Consider the following 20,957-nt stretch of genomic DNA (forward strand, 5'->3'; position numbering starts at 1 on the left):
TGGCCCCACCCGGGACTCACAGTCAGATGGAGGGAGAATAGATATTAAAATCCCCGTTTTACAGATGACAAAATTGAGGCACAGAGAAGTCAAGTGATTTGAAGCAAGATAGCCTAATGGAAAGAGCAAGGGCCTGGGAGCCAGAAGAACTGAGTTCTAATCCCGGATCCATCACTTGTCTGCTGTGTGACTTTGGGCAAATCACTTAACTTCTCCGTGTCTGTTACCTCATTTGTAAAATGGGAATTAAGACTGTGAGCCCCATTAGGGACACGGATTATACCCAACCTGATTATCTTGTATCTACCCCAGCGCTTAGTACAGTGCTTGACATTTAGTAAGCACTTAACAAATACCATTTAAAACAAAAACAAAAAACTTGTCCAAAGACACCCAGCAGGCACAGTAGACTGAATTGGCATTAGAGCACAGGTCCCCTGATTCTCTGGCCCCTGCTATTTCCATTAGGTCACACCAGTAAGAGCCACCCTTCCTAAATTTCAACAGCAGCTTCAACAAAACTACCATTGCATCAGAGCACTTTCTGTAAGTGCTTATCTAAGATGGAGTGGCTTGAGTTTAAAGAGGTGAAAAAGCCTTTGCAGATCCTCTAGGTGCTTCCTGAAGGCTGCATGAAATCAGAGCAGTAGAACGAGGTTCTCATTCTTATGCAAACATTTTCATTTGCCCTGGTTCAGGGTCTAATTATTCCCTTATCTGCAGAGGCTTAAAAACAAAAGTCTTTTTTGTGTACTGTACACTCTGACTGTCTGGCTAGATTTAACCATTCACATGTTTCCAGTGTGGCTGTTTGTCAGGTCTGAAGTGTCCACATCTGCTTTTTTTCTATTTGTGGTTTGGAGTGTTACACAATATAATGCAGTTAGAATCCAGGCATGGTTTATACAGACTCAAAAATGCTCTTGAGAAAAGCGAACCAAAGGTTGTTTACCGATCGGCAGGCTGGAGGTGTGTATATATCAAAAGTAACTGGGAAAGGGCAGAAGAAATAGATGATAGCGAAAGGCACTTCCCAAAAGTGTGCAGGTGTAAGTGTGAGTGTAAATTTTAACAGTGGCATTAGCATCAGCTTTGATTGAGCACCTACTTGGTGCAGTGTAATGAACTAAGATTTTGAGAAGTACACATTAAAGTAACCATTCCAGGTTTCTTAGTCAGGGAAGGCCTCTTGGAGGAGATGTGCTTTTAATAAGGCTACCTGCCCACAAGGAGTTGACACCCTTAACACTATAAAGGGGGGAGGTAGACATAAAAATATTTACAGTTCAAGTGGTCAAAACAAATAAGTAGACATATATAAACGAGTGCTAAGGTGGGGTGTAAATAAATCCCTAAACACTAGAGGTGGCTGAAGGGATGATACAGCTCGGGATGCAGGGAAATTAATCTGGAAAAACTTCAATTCGAATTGATTGTTTCAATCCACTGTATTTATTAAGTGCTTTGTGCAGAGCACTGTAGTAAGTGCTTGGGAGAGTACAACAGAGTTGGTAGTTTATTGGAGAGGTGAGATTTTAGGTGGGATTTGAATCTTGGGAGAGCTGGGATCTGCCTGATGTGGGGACCGAAGGAGGGCATTCCAGGCTAGTGGAACAGCATTGGTGGGAGTAAAGATGGAGGATAATAATAATAGTGATATTTGTTAAGCATTTACTAGGTGCCAGGCACTGTACTAAGTGCTGGGGTGGATACAGGCAAATCGGGTTGGACACAGTCTCTGTCCCATGTGAAGTTCCAGTCTCAATCCCCATTTTACAGTTGAGGTAGCTGAGGCCCAGAGAAGTGAAGTGACTTGCCCAAGGTCACACAGCAGAGAGGGGGTGGAGCCGGAATTAGAACCCTTGATCCTCTGACTCCCAGGCCCGTGCTGTATCCACTACACTGTCTTGATCCTGTACAAAAAATCAAGTGCTCATTACAGTGCTCTGCACACCATAAGCGCTCGGTAAATGAGATTGAATGAGGTTTAGCTCGAAGGTCGGTTTAGGAGGAATTGGAGGGTGTATTTTTCTGGTTCGTCTCGATGTGGAGCCGAGAAAGGGTGAGAAACATGAACCCACCCTGGACAGTCGCTAGTGTTTAGTGGTTGTGTAACCGGTTTAAAGTTTAATTCTTCACTTCTGCAATCGAATGTCTCTGGGCTAGGAGGATTAGTGGGTGGGCGGACCAGCAGAAGAGGAATCCAGCCATCTTGTGAGGCCCGTTCAGAAATAATAATAATAATAATTATGGTATTTGTTAAGCTCTTACTAGGTGCCAAGCACTGCTCTAAGTGCTGAGGTAGATACAAGGTAATCGTATTGTCCCTCAGTCTTCAGCCCCATTGTACAGATGAGGTAACTGAGGCACAGGGAAGTGAAGTGACTTGCCCAAGGTCACCCAGCAGACAAGGAGCGGAGCTGGGATTGGAACCCACATTCTCTGACTCCCAAGCCTATACTCTTTCCCCTAAGTCTCACTGCTTGTAGCGTGTCCACCTGTTCCCAGCTCTCGCCTTTTCTGGACCAGCCCAGAGGGGAATTGGGAAATTTTGCCATTTTAGGGGCTGGGCTTATAGAGAGCCAAGGTGGCTAGTGGGTTTATCGGGGCCTCCCCGTCCTGAGCCAAGAGTAGAGCTGGCCTGGGCAGCAGCACTCCTGGGATCCTGCAGGGAGGGTCGGAAAAAGATAATATCCCTGCGTTTGGAAAAAAGGCCCAGTAACCTCATGCTTTTGTTTGATCAAGGAAGACAGAGTATTCCTAGGAAGGTGTTACACAATGTACTCCTCAGAAACTGGTTTTGGTAAACACCCACGAATGGAGCGCTTTCTGCTGTGAGCAGCTATGAACTAGGGCAAGTTACAGGCTCATGGCTGGCTGCACCACGTGTTATTTATACAAGCTCATACAGAGACCCGCACACAAACAGAAACCCGCACACAAGCACATTAGACCCGCCCACTCAGACATCCACATGTAATAAAAATAATAATAATTACGGTATGTTAAACGCCTACTATGTGCCAAGCACTGTTCTAAGCACTGGGGTAGATGCAAAGTAATCAGGTTGGACACAGTCCCTGCCCCACATGGGGCTCACCTTCTCAACCCCCATTTTACAGATGAGGTAACTGAGGCACAGAAAAGTGAAGTGGCTTGCCCAAGGTCACACAGCAGACAAGTGGTGGATCCGGGATTAGAACCCAGATCCTTCTGATTCCCAGGCCCTTGCTCTCTCCACTAGGCCATGCTGCTGCTGCATGTCATGGACTCAGACATGCACACGTGTGCATGTGCTTGGTCAGTCACACAGACGTGTAAGCACATTCATTCAATAGTACTTATTAAGCGCTTACAATGTGCAGAGCACTGATGCTTGGGCAAGTTCAATACAACAATAAACAGTGACATTCATTCCCTGCCCACAACGAGCTCAGAGTCTAGAGGTGGGGAGACAGGCATCAATACAAATAAATACAATTAGGGGTAAGTACATAAGTGCTGTGGGGCTCAGAGGGGGGAGCAAAGAGAGCAAGTCAGGGTGATGCAGAAAGAGTGGGAGATGAGAAAAAATGGAACTTAGTCCGAGAAGACCTCTTGGAGGAGATGTGCCTTCAATAAGGTTTTGAAGTGGGCAGTCGAGTTCCCTGGAGTCCCAGCTGTGGGGAGGAGCTTTTACTAGGGCAGAGAAAGCCTTTTCTGTGCCGGGGTGTTTTCAGAGTTGGGGTTGGTCTCGTGGAAGTTTCTCTGGGCCGTCTGCAATAGCTGGAAAGGTGGTGCTTAACAGGCAGTTTTATGGATTTCTCCACAAAATTCTCTCTCTTAGGGCTCTGGAGCCTTTTGAGTTGAGGTCCCCACGAGGCGGAGCTTTGGAAGGGAGAGGAATTGGAGCTGGGGCGTTGGGCACCACAGGTTTGAGGCGGGGAGTGCGGGAGAGGTGGTGTCACACACACACACAAAATTGCTCCTGGTGGATTCCCGAGGAGACGGAGGAGAAAGCCTTCCTGGGGTCTCTATCCCGAAAGACCCCTTCCTTTGGAACAGCTCGGGCGGAGGGTTCAGGGGAAGAGAAGGAGGGGATGGAAGACTGGAGCAGTCCTGGAGGGAAAGTCCTTGTTATGAACCGATTTCCCCTAGGACTGGCAGCAGGCCGGTCCTGGGAGATCCTTACCTATGTTTACAGGTGTGATGCGGCCCTGCGCCCTTCACATCTCTCCTCGCACCTCCCCTCCCGAGGGGCGCATTGTCTCTGGAAGAGAGATGGGCGGAGGCCAGATGAGGGCTTGTTTGTCTCCTGCCTTGGGGCTCCGAGTTTTCCTCCTCACTTAGAACCCACGAAGAACCCTTTCAACTCATCCATGCTGCTTTCCCAAATTTTCTTGGAGTTACACAGGTTTAGAGGACCTCAAAAAATGCAAAATAATGAGAGTGATCTACAGACACAAAGGAACTCCTACACGCTTAAACTCCCAGCAGTCAGACAACCAGTGCATACTCCACAGAGAAACCCCTCATGCCAATCAACAAGTGGGATTTCAAGCAATCTATCAATGAATGGTACTTACTGAGCACTTACTCTGTGCGGAGCACTGAACTAAGCATTCGGGAGAGTCCAACAGAGTAAAGTAGCCCAAATCCGTACCCTCTGGGAGTTTATGACCTAACAGATTTATTGAATTCTGATTGTAACGTGCCTTAAGGGAAAGAGTACGGTTTTGGGAGCCAGAGGACTTTTGGGAGCCAGAGGACGTGGGTTGTAATCCTGGCTCTGCCACTTTCTGCTGTGTGACCTTGGGCAAACCACTTAACTTCTCTGTGCCTCAGTGATCTTAACTGTGAGACCCACATGGGACAACCTGATCACCTTGTGTTTAGAACAGTGCTTGGCACATAATAAGCACTTAACAAACACCGTAATTATTATTATTAGTTGGCCGCTATCCCCAGGGTGGGGCCGGGGTGGGTGGGGCTGTTAGGGAGTTGCAGTTGACCTGAAATGCTGTGGGCCGCGGGGAGGAAGCCCGGAGAAGCCTAACTTTCTCTTGGCTTTGGGAAGAGATTTTCGTGTGGGAAGTTTCACCTCCGGAACCGCCTTTGGGTGCCCCCTTGTACAATGGCCCGCTCTGTGCCCGGGTGACTCGCATTGGCCCCGAACGGGTGCTTTGGTCAAGGGGGCGAAAGAATCCATTCATCCAGCTGCCTTCGAGGCTGCTGCCGAGCATTCCTGGGGCCGGGGGCGGCCCTCGCGCCCTCCCCCGAGGCCGCCCGGAGAGGAAACACGCGTGGAACTGCACTAAGCCTGGACAACTGGGCCCACACCATGATAGCAGTGATGCCGAGGCTGCAGGGAAGTGGAGGGTGCCGGGAATTCGGCCTGGCCTTCACAGCCTGGATCACAGTTGAGGCCGGTCCTGGATCACACCTCCGCCCGGGGGGATCGTGGCCGTTTTGCCTTGAGTTGCCAGTTTAAGCAGGGGGAGGGGACCCATGCAGGACACGGGAATCCTCTGAAGCTCCAGATTTCCACTCCCTTCTGGAAGCAAAGGAGAAGTAACTTCACCTTTCCTCGGCATCAGGGAGAATCTTCCCCACGTTGAGGCCGGGAGCTCACCACATAGTCCTCGATCTTTTTCTTTTGTTTTAACCGGGCTCAGGGAAAAGGCCCCGTGACTTCTCGCTGCCCCTGAGGGAGGGGAGGCGCACATGCACATGGACACATCTGCCCCAGTCAAATTCTTGGCCTTTTGGGAGCTAATCAATAATCACATTGTGCATTCATCGGCCTTTCTGTCTCCTCCTGCGGGGTTGGTCGTAACTACTGGTTTTTACGTTTCAGGGACAGGACATAGGCCGCTTTATGCACGGGTAATATTGGCTCCAGTGTTTTCCTTGGGGCGGAGAAATGGCCCGCCAGTGCACTCCAGTAACAGTTAACAAGTGTCTCTCTGGGTGGATCATTTATCTGGAGTTGGAGATTAATTTCTCCTTGCCCTCCCCAGTCTCTTTTCTCCCTGCCCTTCCCCATCCCCCTTCCACCCTGGAGGGGCAATTACGGAGAGTGGAACAGACCTGGCTTTGGATGGGATTGCCTGATTGGGCCAGGCCAGACCTCCTAAACGAATGCAGGTAGCAAATAATAATTAATAATTACAGTATTTATTGAGCACTTACTATGTACCAAACACTGTTCTAAGTGCTGGGGTAGATACAAGGTCATCAGGTTGTCCCACGTGGGGCTCACAGTCTTAATTCCCATTTTCCAGGTGAGGTCACTGAGGCCCAGAGACGTTAAGTAACTTGCCCAAGGTCACGCAGCATACAAATGGCGGACCTGGATTAGAACCCATGTCCTCTGACTCCCAAGCCCATGCTCTGTCCACTAAGCCACGCTGCTTAATAGGGGGCTGGGGAGCGTTAGTATAGATCATGGGTCATGGGTTCTAATTCCGACTCCTCCACTTGTCTGCTGTGTGACCTTGGGCTAGGAACTTCACTTCTCTGGCCCTCAGTTCCCTCATCTATAAACCGGGTATTGAGACTGTGAGCCCCACGTGGGACAGGGACGGTGTCCAACCCAATTTGCATGTATCCACCCCAGCGCTTAGTACAGTGCCTGGCACATACTAAGTGCTTAAAGAATGCTATTATTATTATTGCCCGGCCTGTGCCAAGAAGCCCCAGAGCTTGACCTATTTGGCACTTGGATCCCCAGGGTGGGGCGGGAGGGTCTCCTAGTGGTCGCTCCGGAATCTCCCCCCTTTCCCTCGGAGAATGGCCCCCTTGTTCCCGCCCCAAGGAGCTGGGTTGGGAGGTAATAATAATAATAATGATGGTATTTATTAAGCACTTACTCTGTGCCAAGCACTGTTCTAAGCGCCGGGGTAGATGCAAGGTCATCAGGTTGTCCCACGTGGGGCTCACAGTTTTAATCCCCATTTTACAGATGAGGTCACTGAGGCCCCAGAGACGTTAAGTAGTTTGCCCAAGGACAAGCAGCAGGCAAGTGGCAGAGCCGGGATTAGAAGCCACATCCTCTGACTCCCAAGCCCGGTCTCTTTCCACTAAGCCATGCTGCTTCTCAGGTTAATGGGAGGTTAATGATGGATTTTAATTCTGGAGGATGACGGGGCAGGAGTGCTAATAAAGTATGTCCCTTGAGCGGGGTACGTGTCCCCTGAGCCCTGGAGCGTCGCCAACTTCCCTCCTCGCACAGGGTTTAGGGAAGTTTTTCTTACCTGCCCGTGGACCTCGACGGCCTCCCCGCCCAGCATCCACATTTCTTGGAGTTTGGGCCCTTTCCTTTTTCTTGAGGCCGCTCTTCTCCCCCCTTCTCTCCCTCTCCCCATTCCCCCTGTGCCTCCTCCTTCCCATCTCCCCCTCCCAGCTTTAGGGTCGATCTGCAGGGGAGGGTGGGGGGAAACTGAGTCCCAAGCTTCTGCTCCGGGCCATCTGATTTCGCAGGGGGTGGGAAGAGAAGAGAGGCGGATCCGGAAGTTAAGGAAACTTGGACAAACTTCTGCCCTTGATGACAGGGCTGGTGTAATCAATGAATGGAAACGGAACCGGTCTATGGTGGAAAAGTCTTTCTTGGGCTGGGATGCTCTGGGCTGGGCCATTCTTTGAGCATTCTGAAATGCAGTGGTGGCAGCAAACTCCCTCCTGGGGGGCTGGGATCTTATCCTCTCCAACCTCGCACCTCCTCTTCCTCCTTCTTCTAATGCCTGGTTGGGCAAGGCTGAACATCAAGAAGAGCATGGCCCAGAGCGACTCTTTAAAGGCTGAGCAGCTTTTGAAAATCAGCCTCCTCCTAACTCAGCCCATTTCCCCTCTTTCTTGAAGTGGCCTTTTCCAACACCCCTCTTCTATTCGATTGATTTTTTCCATCCCAGACTTTCCGTGGGATATTCTCTCTCTCTCTCTCTCTCTGTTTTTGGAATGGTCATTTGCTTGACTGGTCTTTTTTTGACTTAGCCTTTTCCTAGATGGATGGATTTTCCTGGAGCAGACTTTTTTCTGGAATAGCTTTTTTCTGAAGACATTCTGCTTCACCTTGCCTTGATGTAGTGGGCTTGGTCAGGCTCAGAATGCCAGGATATCCTGGACATTCTATGTTGGATTTGCTATTTAAAGTCTCTCAGGAGTCTTTTCTTTCCTTAACTTATAGCATCTAAAATTGTAGAACAAGGAAATGAAATGTGACCTGGGGGAGGGAAAGATATGGTAGGGATTGATGTCAGAATCAAAGAAAAAATTCCTCCCACTGTTTAGAGTCACCCTGAACAGCACTCTGCACACATTAGGTGCTTATGTAGTGCTCTGCACCCAGCAGGCACTGAGAACAGTGCTCTTCATACAGCAGGCACTCAGTTCAGGGCACTCTTTCCTCTGCCTTTTCCCTCCCACTACTCCTTCCCTCCCTCACAGTGCTGAATTTGCTTCCAACTGCTTATCTGTTCCCTAGGGAAATACACCCTCTCTCCTAGCCCAGCTATTAAGTCAGGAATTGCCCACCATTTTCAAGCTTAAACACAGTCTGGACCAAGGTGGCATTACCACTTCCAATAAAGTGAAATTCATAATCATCAAAAGGGCCCCAGTGAGTTATGTTTTGTCAGACAACCTGTAGGTGTACTATATCTTGAATTCTCCAGGCTGGCCCCTGGGAAACCACATTTACCCAATCTGAACCCTGTCATCAAGCTGGACAATCCAGACTCTCCTGGAGCACAGTTAGGCTGGAGGTTCCCTAGGCCCTCTGGGATTCTCAGGTCCTCCCAGTCCAACCCCAGGGGCAGGGAAGTGAAGGGTGGTACTGCCCCCTTAATAAAGAGGAACTCCAGTCACTCAGTATCGTGCTGCCCTGTATGGTAGGTGCTCAATAAATGCTGCCAAACAATGACCCGATTGAGTCCTTGTATGTGGCCTTGGCTCTGGGGAAACTGAGCCTCTGTTCGCCGTCGAGGCCCAGGGGGTGCACCTCGTTGCCACTGCCCCCATCCCACCCGGTCAACCCAATTGTGCCTCTCTTTGTGTCCATTGCAGGTGTGCCTGCCCTCTGCCTGCGCCCAGGCTGCCCAGGAGAGAACCGTGCCAGGAGCCCCTCCCGTGGCTGGGGACGGGAGGGGACCTCCGTCGGAGGAGAAGGCCCGCATGATTGAGACCGCCGGGCACCCCGGCCCCGCCACTGCCCCCCTGCCCTCGCCTGCAGCCCATGCGGCCGGAGCTGCCATGGAGCGCTCCCAGGAGGCCGAGCGGGAGCTGCGCCGGTCCACCAGCCCGGGCCGGGCACCCCCGCGGGCCCCCGGTGATGACCGCTCCGGGGGCTACGGCTGCTGCATCTGCGGCAAGAGCTTCCCGTTCCAGAGCTCTCTGTCGCAGCACATGCGGAAGCACACGGGCGAGAAGCCGTATAAGTGTCCTTACTGCGCGCACCGTGCAGCTCAGAAAGGGGACCTCAAGCTCCATATCCGGAGCCACCGTGCCGGTGCCGTAAGTCAGGGCCCAGAGAGCCAGGGTCACGAAAACCAGGGCCACAAGAACCAGGGCCCCGAGGCGGGGGTCGGGGAGGTGCAGCTCGGGGACACGGGCACGGCCGAGGGGCTGGGCGGCTGTGCCAGCCCCACCAAGAGCACGTCGGCCTGTAACCGCATCCTGGATGGCGCCAGCCTGGCAGAAGGGAATGGCCCGGTGGATGTTGGGGAGGCCCTGGTGACCCAGGGGGACTGCATCCCCGCTGGGTCCCGGGGCTCCCCTCCCCCAACCCCGGGGGCACAGCCCGAGGGTCGGGAACTACAGGTGCCCAGGGCTGGGCCGGGTGACCTCAGTGCTCCCCCGGAGGACAGGGGGTCAGGCGAGCCTGGCGCAGGCCCTGCCGGTGGGCGGGGCGAGCCGGGCCCAGGCGAGTTCCCATGCCAGGTGTGTGGCCAAGCCTTCAGCCAGACCTGGTTCCTCAAGGCGCACATGAAGAAGCACCGCGGCTCCCTGGACCATGGCTGCCACATCTGCGGGCGGAGGTTCAAGGAGTCCTGGTTCCTCAAGAACCACATGAAGGCCCATGGCCCCAGAGCTGGGGGCAGGAGCCGGCCCCGCACCGCCTCTGCCCCTGGCACCGCCCCCGTGGCTACCATCAACGACGTGGTGCAGGAGGAGGCCGTGGTGGCCGGCCTGGCCCTGTTCGAAGTCTGCCCCAAGTGCGGGAACTTGTTCGCCAACGTGGACAGCCTGAAGGCGCACCGGGTCGTGCACCGCCGCGGGGACGGCGCCCAGGCCGCGCGGGGCGGCGGGGGGACCCCAGAGGGCCTCGACCCCCAGCGGCTCTTCCTGCGCCGGCTGGACCTGAGGCCGTGCCCTGGGGATCCGGGGGCAGTCGGGGCCCCCCGGGGTCCATCGGGGCAGAGGGTGTCCGAGCTGGATCCTGTTAACAGCTACCAGGCCTGGCAGCTGGCCACTCGGGGTAGGGTGGCAGAGCCCGCTGACGGTGGGAAGGCCCCAGGCTGGGACGAGGCCCTGACGGGCTCCGACGTTTCCTACGACCAGGACCGGCAGGAGTTTGTCTTGGCCGGCCAGGACCGCCGCAAGCGCGACCGGGAGATGGAGCAGGCGGTGCCCCCCGGCCCCGGGGCACGGAAGAAGAGTTGTGCGGGTGGGGCGCGGGGCGAGCGGGCCGGGGGTGCCAACGGCGGCCTCCACGGCCTCGGGGATCCCGACTCCGACCCCCGGCGGGCGGCTCGTCAGGCACGGCGGGTGGCGCAGAACAAGTCCAGTGAGTGCTTCGAGTGCGGGAAGGTGTTTCGTACCTATCACCAGATGGTGCTTCACTCGCGGGTCCATCGTCGGCCACAGCGTGGGGGCGTCGGGGGCAGCGGGACGCCCGCCCCCCGGGACCGCTCCGGCTCCTCCAGCGACTACGCCGACTCCGCGCCAGCTAGTCCTCCCGCCAGCCCCGGGGGCTCGTCCCGAGACAACGACGAGGACGAGGTGGACGATGACCGGGACGACAACCGGGACGAGTGCAACAGCTCCGAGGAGGGAGGAGCCGAGCCACCCTCCCCAGGTAAGGGCCTGGGCGTCCCCTCCCTCCCTTAATAATAATAATTATCGTAGTCATTAAGCGCTTACTATGTGCCAATCACTGTACTAAGCGCTGAGGTAGATAGAAGCTAATCAGGTCACACCCAGTCCCTGTCCCACATGGAGCTCACGGTCTCAATCCTCATTTTACAGATGAGGTAACTGAGGCAAAGAGAAGTGAAGTGACTTGACCAAGGTCACATAGATAAAGGGCAGAGCCGGGATTAGGATTCATGACCTTCTGATTCCCAGGCCCCTGCTCTTTCCATTACACCATGCTGCTGTTTCTCTCCCACCCCTTCCCTCCCCTACTCCCCTGCTGGCCCCCTTCTTCCACCCCACTGAATGATAAGGGTGAGAGATATGACTGTATGATAGATATGATTGTGTGATAGTTTGGGCCATTGTATGATAGGATCCACCCCTTCAGCCTCAAGATGGCCGGGCTCGCTGGACCCATGTCTGGGGCCCCACCCCCAGGCAAGCCCTTCATTCCCCTCCACCCCCCACAGTCGGCACACCTGGCTACCTGGGGGAGCTGGGGGCTTTAGGAGATGTTGGAGCACATGAGCTCCCTCCGGGACAGGGACTGTGTCTTCTTCTGTGGTATCTCCCAAATGCCCAGGATCAGGATCTGCACACCTGTCAGGATCTGTGCCCTGCTCTGTACCCAGAAGACACTCAGTACAGAGGCCCTCTTGCAGCCGTACAGGGCTGTGGAGAGGCAGTGCAAAAGTGAACCCCAAACACCCCTCAGCCCCCTTCCCCGGCTCTGGGTCAGGAGCTCTGGGTGAAGAGATCCTGGGTTCCAAATGTGAAACTGCAGCCCCAGATCTCTGCCTTGCTGTATTGTACTTCCCCAAGCGCTTAGTACAATGCTCTGCACATTAAGCGCTCAATAAATACGATTGAATGAATGAAAGGAATGATCGATCAGACTGTGCCTTGGAGGCCAGGAGGGAGAGTAGTCTGAAGCCCTTTACCGCTTGGTGGCAGATGGAGAAGCACTGAGGAAATACAGTATTTCCCCCAACCCAGCTCCTCCTGATCCTTGGAGATTTTTAGATTACCTGGTGGAAGTGTGTCAGCTGTGTCTGCCAAGCCCCAGGACTGATGAGTTGTTTTGTAAACACTTTTTCTTTTTCCTTTCTGTGTTCATGCTGATCAACAGTGGAAACAAGAGATAAAATCTTTTGTTGTGGTCTGAATCCAGTTTTGTTATAAATAACTGGGAGAAAGGTCTTTGTATGCATTCAGTTCTGTTTATAACTAACCCGCAGAAAGGACTGTGTTTTAGCAGTTGTCAGTCAATCATATTTATTGAGCTCTTACTGTGTGACGAGCACTGTACTAAGCGCTTGGGAGAGTACACTATGGCAATATAACAGACACATTCCCTATGAGATCCCTGTGAACAGATACAATTTCACAAGCATCTATGTTTTCTAAAAGTTTGGTTTGGGATGGGGTTTTAGATATAAGCAGGGCTAAGGGCTTCTGCTATATTTTCCCAGGCGCTCAGTAGAGTGCACTGCCCCCACACGTGCTCAATATTCATTCAATAGTATTTATTGAGCGCTTACTATGTGCAGAGCACTGTACTAAGCACTTGAAATGAACAAGTCGGCAACAGATACAGTCCCTGCCGTTTGCCGGCCTAAAGTCTAATCGGGGGAGACAGACAGACAAGAACAATGGCAATAAATAGAGTCAAGCATTGCCCCCAGTGGGTACTTGGTCCAGCACACTGCCCCCAGTGCTGCTCAGTATTGTGTACTGCTCCTCCTGGGCCCTCTGCACACACCATTACTGCCAGGTGGAGTCATGCATCATTGAGAACAACCCTTCCTTCTGGGACTCTGTAGTGACTGCCCCGAGGCCTCAGGCCCTGGTGGAATTCGGCCAGGTCAAATGATTTCACTGGACGCTTGCGGAGGGCTCTCACTTCTGACCGCTCTCGCTCAGACGTCCAGGGGTTGGGCACACTGATGTTTCCTGGAACTGGAACACGAACGATCTTGAGGTCACGGTCCAAAAACCCCTGTGATGTTCCAAAGCTTCCCATTGAAAGCAGGTTGTTATTGTCGGGTCAGATTGGTGAGAGCCAGGAATCCAGATACTGTGGACCCTAGCCCTGGGAATTGGGTCCCCTCTGCTGGAATGGGGGAGAGGGGAGCAGTCATGTCGCTTTCAGGAGTGGCTACTCCTAGGATGGGACTGGGGCTGCGGGGGTATTAGCAGTGACCTTACAGTTTGGGCGTGAGTGTCCCCTGACAGCTCTGAACCCTCCTGGGGCTGGACTATAGGGATGGGGCTGGGGTTGTGGTTGGGCTGGGGCAGGGGCTGGGCTAGGCAGGGCTGTTAACTTCCATTCAATTCTTAGAGCATAAACCTATTAACTGAAATCTTTGTCTTCTGACTTCCATTGCCTGCTTAATGTGATTCAGAACAAAATCTGTAAAATGGGTCTGCCGATAAAACCAGGGGTTGAGTCAAGTTTCCTTACCACCAACTTAAAATCATTCAATCACCCTGCCTCCTCCTACTTCACCTCACTACTCTCCTACTACAGCCCAGCCCACACACTTTCATCTTCTAATGCTCACCTTATCAATGAACCGCATCTCATCTGTCCCACTGCCAGCCTCTCGCCTATGTCCTGCCTCTGGACTGCAACGCCCTCCCTCTTCATAGCTGATAGACAACTACTTTCTCTGCCCCCCAAACATTCAAAGCCTTATTGAAGATACATCTCCAAGAGGCCTTCCCTGTCTAAGCCTTTTTTCCTTTTCTTCCACTCCCTTCTGTCACCTTGACTTGATCCCTTTAATCACCCCCCCCCCCCCACAGCACTTATGTACATACCTGTAATTTTATTTATTTATATTAATGTCTTTCTTCCCCTCTAGACTGTAAACTCGTTTTGGGCAGGGAATGTGTCTATTATACTGTTACATTGTACTCTCACAAGTGCTTAGTATAGTGCTCTGTACCCAATAAGCGCTCAATAAATACTATTGACGGACTGACTGACTGTCCATTTGACAGGTGTGGTGTGTGTGTGTTATTCAGGGTGTTCTGCTTTCCCTGTTGTGGTTTTACAACGAGCTTGGCTGTAAGTGGAACACGTTTTCCATTGATTCCAAATGGTGTTTGTGGGCGTGGCCAGCTGTGTGTGTGTGTGTGTGTGTGTGTGTGTGTGTGTGTGTATTTGTGTGCACATGCGCATGAGCACTGAACAAGGATGGATTTGGTCTGGTGCCATTCAATCTGGTAACCATGTGACACACTAACTGGATAAATAACCTAAGGAAAACAATTAATTTTAAAATTCGGTTTATGCTTCTTCACTTTATGACTGGAAACCTGCTGCCAATCTTGAAGGTCAGTTTCAGACTTGGACAGGATGAAACCCGGGGTTTTTAGAGAAGGCAGAGAGATGGGGAAGACAAACTCAGGAAATGGAAAGGAGATAGTTTGAGAGATCATTGATGGAAATGGAAAGTAGATGTTTAGTCAAGAGGGCAAATGGTTTTAAGTTTTTAAAATCCAAATTTGACTCTTTGAATGTGGAAATTCAGGTGATTTGGGTCCTGGTAAAGGAAACCTCTTTCAAATTTAGAAACTATTCCATGTTCCTAAATAAAATGGAATCATTATAATAATAATGATAATAATGGTATTTGTTAAGTGCTTACTATGTGCCATGCATACTAAGCACTGGGGTGTATACAAGCAAATCGGGTTGGACACAGTCCCTTGTCTCACGTGGTGTTTATAGTCTGAATCCCCATTTAACAGATGAGGTAACTGAGGCACAGAGAAGTTAAGTGACTTGCCCACAGTCACACAGCTGACAAGTGGCAGAGCCAGGATTCAAACGCATGACCTCTGGCTCCCAAGCCTGGGCTCTTTCCACTGAGCCACGCTGCGCTGCTTCCCCAGCAGTAGGTGCACCTACTCTAAGTCAGAAAGGACCTTCTAAGGTGGTTAGTATATTTTAGTGAAGAACATTTTGGTCTCAATTCTGTAACTACCATTGTAACAAACCAAGGACTGTTTTTTCCCTGTGCGACTTAAAAATTTGTAAATAACAACCTCTTGCCCCCATCATCCCCATCATTCATAAGTTCAACCGTATTTACTGAGTGCTTACTGAGTGCAGAGCACTGTACTAAGCACTTGGGAAAGTACATTATGACAATAAAGTGGCATTCCCTGCCTACAATGAGCTCAGACTCTAGAGGGGGTCCGGCCCCCCTTCTCTCCCTCACCCCTTGCCCCTCTCCCCATCATCCCCGTCATTCATAAATTCAACCATATTTATTGAACGCTTACTGAGTGCAGAGCACTGTACTAAGCGCTTGGGAAAGTACAGTACAACAATAAACAGTGACATTTCCTGCCCACAATGAGCTCAGAGTCTAGAGGGGATCCGGCCCCCCTTCCCTCCCTCGCCCTTTGCCCCTCTACCCATCATCCCTGTCATTCATAAATTCAACCGTACATATTGAGCGCTTACTGAGTGCAGAGCACTGTACTAAGCGCTTGGGAAAGTGCAATACAACAATAAACAGTGGCATTCCCTGTCCACAATGAGCTCAGAGTCTAGAGGGGATCCGCCTCCTGTCTCTCTCCGGTCTCTTGCCCGTCCCCCCGGCCCCTCGCCCAACCTCATAAGCCCGTCATCGGGCAGGGATTGACCGAATTGTATATTCCAAGCGCTTAGTACAGTGCTGTGCACATAGTAAAAGCTCAATAAATGGAATGAATAAATCCTCCCGGTCGATCCGGCCTCCACCACCCGCTTGCCCACGAAAGCGGTTCATAAATTGGGAATCGCCGCCACCTGGTGGTGCCAGTCCTGTAGTGCAGCCTCCGCCACCTGGTGGTGGCAGTCCTGTAGTGCAATATCCGCCACCTGGTGGTGGCAATCCGGTAGTGCAGTCTCCGCACCTGGTGGTGGCACTCCTGACGTGCAGTGTCCGCCCTCTGGTGGTGACAGTCAGGTAGTGCAGTCTCCCCACCTGGTGGTGGCAGTCCTGGAGTGCAGTGTCCGCCACCTGGTGGTGGCGGTCCGGTAGTGCAGCCACGAGGTGGCGGTCATGCCGTGATGATGATGATGATGTTGGTATTTGTTAAGCGCTTACTATGTGCAGAGCACTGTTCTAAGCGCTGGGGTAGACACAAGGGAATCAGGTTGTCCCACATGGGGCTCACAGTCTTAATCCTCATTTTACAGATGAGGTAACTGAGGCACAGAGAAGTTAAGTGACTTGCCCAAAGTCACACAGCTGACAAGTGGCCGAGCCGGGATTCGAACCCATGATCTCTGACTCCAAAGCCCGTGCTCTTTCCACTGAGCCACGCTAATAATAATAATAATGGTATTTGTTCATTCACTCATTCAATAGTATTTCTTGAGCGCTTACTGTGTGCAGAACACTGTACTAAGCGCTTGGAATGTACAAATCGGTAACAGATAGAGACAGTCCCTGCCCTTTGACGGGTTTACAATCTCATCGGGGGAGACAGAAGCAGTATGGCTCAGTGGAAAGGGCACGGGCTTTGGAGTCAGAGGTCATGGGTTTGAATCCCGGCTCGGCCACTTGTCAGCTGTGTGACTTCGGGCAAGTCACTTAACTTCTCGGTGCCTCAGTTACCTCATCTGTAAAATGGGGATTAAGACTGTGAGCTCCACGTGGGACAACCTGATTCCCCTGTGTCTACCCCAGCGTTTAGAACAGTGCTCGGCACATAGTGAGAGCTTAACAAATACCAACATTACTATTATTATTATTATTATTACAGACAAAAACAAGAGCAATAAATAGAATCAAGGGGATGAACATCTCATTAAAACAATAGCAAATAAGTGCTTACCATGTGCAAAGCGCTGTTCTAAGCGCTGGGGAGGATACAAGGTGATGAGGTTGTCCCACGTAGGGCTCAAAGTCTTAATCCCCATTTTACAGTTGAGGAAACCGAGGCACAGAAAAGTTAAGTGACTTTCCCAAAGTCACACAGCTGACAAGCAGCGGAGCTGGGATTTGAATCCATGACCTCTGACTCCCCAGCCCATACTCTTTCCACTGAGCCATGCTGCTTCTCTATAATAATAATAATAATAACAACAATAATAATAATGGTATTTGTTAAGCATTTACTATGTGCCAAGCACTGTACTAAACACTGGGGTGTATACAAGCAAATCAGGTTGGACACAGTCGCTGTCCCATGTGGGGCTCACAGACTCAATCCCCATTTTACAGATAATAATAATAATAATGGTGGTATTTGTTAAGCACTTACTATGTGCCAAACACTGTTCTAAGCGCTGGGGGGGGATACAAGGTAATCAGGTTGTCCCATGTGGGGCTCACAGTCTTAATCCCCATTTTACAGATGAGGGAACCGAGGCCCAGAGAAGTGCAGTGACTTGCCCAAGATCACACAGCAGAGTGATGGAGTCGGGATTAGAGCCCATGTCCTTCTGACTCCCAGGCCCATGCTCTATCCACTACGCTATGCTCCTTCTCCCTACGCCGGTCTTCGTCCTGGACCCGGGAACCTGCTGGGCACATAAGTGTGCCCGTCTCCCCCAGCGGTGCTGCCAAACAAATGCTTCCCGGAGGAGACGGCTGAGGGGGTGACACGACAAGAGAGTAGGGGGTCAATCAGGGAAGGCCTCTTGGAGGGGGTGGCCAAGGGGCGACCTGAGAAGAGAGGTGGGGGAGTAAGGACTTGCTCCATGACTCGCTCCCTTGGCTCTTCCCCCCTCTCCCCGCCCCATGCACTTATGTATATATGTATATTTCTCTAATTCTATTTATTTATACTGATGCCTGTTTACTTGTCTTGATGTGCCTTCTCCCCCCACCTCCTGGCTGTGAGCCCGTTTTGGGCAGGGTGTATCTCGCTTTATTGCTGTATTGTACTTTCCAAGTGCTTAGTACAGTGCTCTGCACATAATAAGCGCTCAATAAATACAATTGAATGAATGAATGAGGGCAGAGGAAGCGTTTTTAAGGATCGGGTCAAAAAGGCCTCAGCCCAGTCTGCAGCCCCAATCCATTGCCACAGACAGTCCAGCTTGGTGCTTGGCAGCTGGGAAAGGAGCAGCTGCAGAGGTTTTTGTAAGGTTTGTGAGACAAGGGAGTATAGAGCCCAAGTTGAGGTTATATACACTTGTTAGCAGCAAAACTCAGACCCCGTAAGCTTGTCTGTTCGCTCGGCCAAAATGATGATGGTGGTATTTGTTAAGCACTTACTAGGTGCCAAGGCCAAAATTCCTGTGGCAGAGTGGTGCTGCTCCACTAGTTCTGACCGCATTCTCCAAGCTGGACCGATACTTTACCCCAACTTCCATCCCGAGGACAAAGCATTGTCCTGGGCTCCCGTGGGGCATGCGGAGAGCTGTACTGGGTGCTTTCTGGGTGCAAGGTACTATTCTGGGCACTTACTGTGTGCGCAGAGTACTCTACTGCTGTATACTGGGTGTGCAGAACATCATACTGGGTCCAGGATGCTCTTCTGGGTGCTTTCTGTCGGGGCAGGGCACTGTACCAGTTGCTTGGGGACATACTATAGCTCGAGGAGCTTGCATTTGAATGGGGGAGAAGATTGATCCCCAATTACTGAAAGCATAATAGGTATGAGAGCGTTGTTATGAATGATTAAAAGGAGTAATTAACAGCAAAATAAACAGATGTTCAGCTGAGGTCTAAAATGGCAACTAGGATGGCCTGACTGAGTGATGGTGTTTCCTCAGCCCACACTGTGTGCCCGGCACTTTGCTCAACACTAGGGTCATTCCCAAGTAAGCAGATCAGTCGCGGTCCCTATCCCACAGAGGCTCACGGTCTGAGTGGGGAAGGCAGCCGCGTAATGCGATGATCAGCCATCGCAGATAACCACAGTGTTACACGCGTAGCTACGCGCAGCCCCGCAGGGACGAGGGGCGGATGGAGAGAGGAGTCTTCACTCTGTCCCCTGCTCCTGTCCCGCTGCCCCATTCCAAATGCCCCGACCGTCCAGCCTGGGAGGGCTGTTGTCCCAGGACCTCATGGGGGAGGGGGCCTGGGTTCCGCAGGTCAGATCCGGTTCCGTTCAGGCCACGGATCCGTGCGGAGGTGGCCGTCCCGACCGGTAACACTGTGTCCCGCTTGCCCCCAGGAGAAGAGCCATTTTGCTGCAACTTTGAGGCCAGAGGCACCGTGGCACAGCTGCCCAGCGGGGACCGAGTCCTCCCTCCCGGGACGGGCAGCACCCAGGCCACCAGGGCGCCTGAGCTCCACCCTGGCCCCGAAGAGGAGCCGGGCCACCCCCACGAGGAGCAGCGACGCCCTCCAGCCATCCAGCCGCCGACCCTCTGTCCCCGGCCCGGCCTCCCGGTCCCCCAGCCCGCAGTGGCCACCTCCCCGGCACCTCGGACTGGCTCGGCTGCTCCTCTGGATGCCCCGGGTGGCCGACCGAGAGCTCAGGGCCGCCCGGCTGGGGAGGGAGAGGCTCCGGGGCCAGAGCCGGGTCCCCTGGATCTCAGCGGAAGCGGTGGGGGCGGCCCTGGCGGGAAGGAGCGGGCGGTCTCTCCGCCGACAGCCCTGCCCATCCACCCGTGCCCATACTGCAGCCACAAAACCCTGTACCCGGAGGTGCTGTGGATGCATAAGCGCACCTGGCACAGGGTCAGCGGCCCCGCTGTGGCCCCGCCGTGGACTCAGCCCCTCGGCGCCAGGAGCGTCAGGAACCACGTCGTGTTCCTCGCACGAAGCGGGCGCACCGGCCCCCCGCCGGCCCTGGGGGGCCGAGAGTGTCAGCCGTTACCCGTGGCCCGCTTTGCCCGCACCCAGGGGCCCGGCAGGCCGCTTGGAACCGAGGGCATTTCGGGCTCAGAGCCTCTGGGCAAGGCGGGGGCCGTGGTGAGGCGGAGGGGCTCTGCCCCGGGGGCCCAGCGCGGGCCATGGCCGGCAGACCTCGACGGCGGGTCCCGGCCCCCCAAACTGAGCCGGCCCCACGCACCGGGCAGCCCGGCCCCACCTAGGTACGACCGCACCCCCAGGCTGCCCCCGGCGGGCCCCGGCCGGGCCGGCCCCCCACCATCTCCCAAGTCGCTGGGAAAACTTGCCCCCCCGGGCCGGCGCGGGGCCTCGGGGTTCGGCCCTCCATCCCCGGGCCCCGCCGTGCCACCGGCGAAGCCCGAAGTGCCCCCGCCTCCGGCTGCCGTCCACGATCCCAGGACGCCAGACCCCCGTGGTGCAGGAGCCGGACGCGGACCCCTACCGCACAGTCCGCCCACTCCGCCCAGTCACGGCCCCCGGCAGGAGCCGACCCCGGTGGATGGCTGTGACCGGCACGGCGGCATCCTGAACCTGTTCAAGACGTACCTGGCCCAGGACCTCGGCCCTTGGGGGGGAAGCCGCCCTCAATCAGACCCCACAGGTGAGCCCCTCCTCTGAACTCCTCCCCCATCCCTCCCCTCAGTACGTGATCCTTTGTCCCCCCACTCCCACCCTCCTCGAGGCCACTGATACTGATAGCCTATGCCTGAGCACTTGGTGCTATTCCCCCGGAGGGGAGGTGGGGAGTTGGGGGCAGGGTGTGAGCCCCGTTACTTGTTCTCCTCAGGAACCTCCCCTAGCATGGCACTGCTCCAGAACAGCCCGACAGCCCTGGCTGCTCTTGGCTGCCTCTGTCCTTTTAGACGCTCGCCGAATGCGAGTTCCCGGACCATCTCCGTCCTGTTCCCTTGAAAGACTGGAGGGGCATCTGACAAACCATTTTACCCTTGGAGATCCTATCACTCTAATCATGATCTTGGTTTTTGTATCTGGGCCGTTGTGGACCACCCTGTGCCATTCTGTGTGGCCCTGGACCATTCTGGGCCATTT

The 20,957-nt window shown here is 53.3% G+C and overlaps 1 protein-coding gene across 2 annotated transcripts in view; it reads left to right on the forward strand.

Moving 5' to 3' along the window:
- Positions 1-20,957, forward strand: part of ZNF516 (zinc finger protein 516) — a 35,492-nt gene that overhangs the window by 10,317 nt on the left and 4,218 nt on the right. For both annotated transcript variants that reach the window (XM_029053025.2, XM_029053028.2), the window contains 2 exons: positions 9,043-11,053; positions 19,246-20,508. In XM_029053025.2, the coding sequence (XP_028908858.1) occupies positions 9,151-11,053; positions 19,246-20,508 (3,166 nt within the window). In that variant the 5' untranslated portion in view covers positions 9,043-9,150. The remainder of the gene's footprint in view (positions 1-9,042; positions 11,054-19,245; positions 20,509-20,957) is intronic.

This window comes from Ornithorhynchus anatinus, chromosome X2, assembly GCF_004115215.2.
Source record: "Ornithorhynchus anatinus isolate Pmale09 chromosome X2, mOrnAna1.pri.v4, whole genome shotgun sequence".
NCBI lineage: Eukaryota > Metazoa > Chordata > Mammalia > Monotremata > Ornithorhynchidae > Ornithorhynchus > Ornithorhynchus anatinus.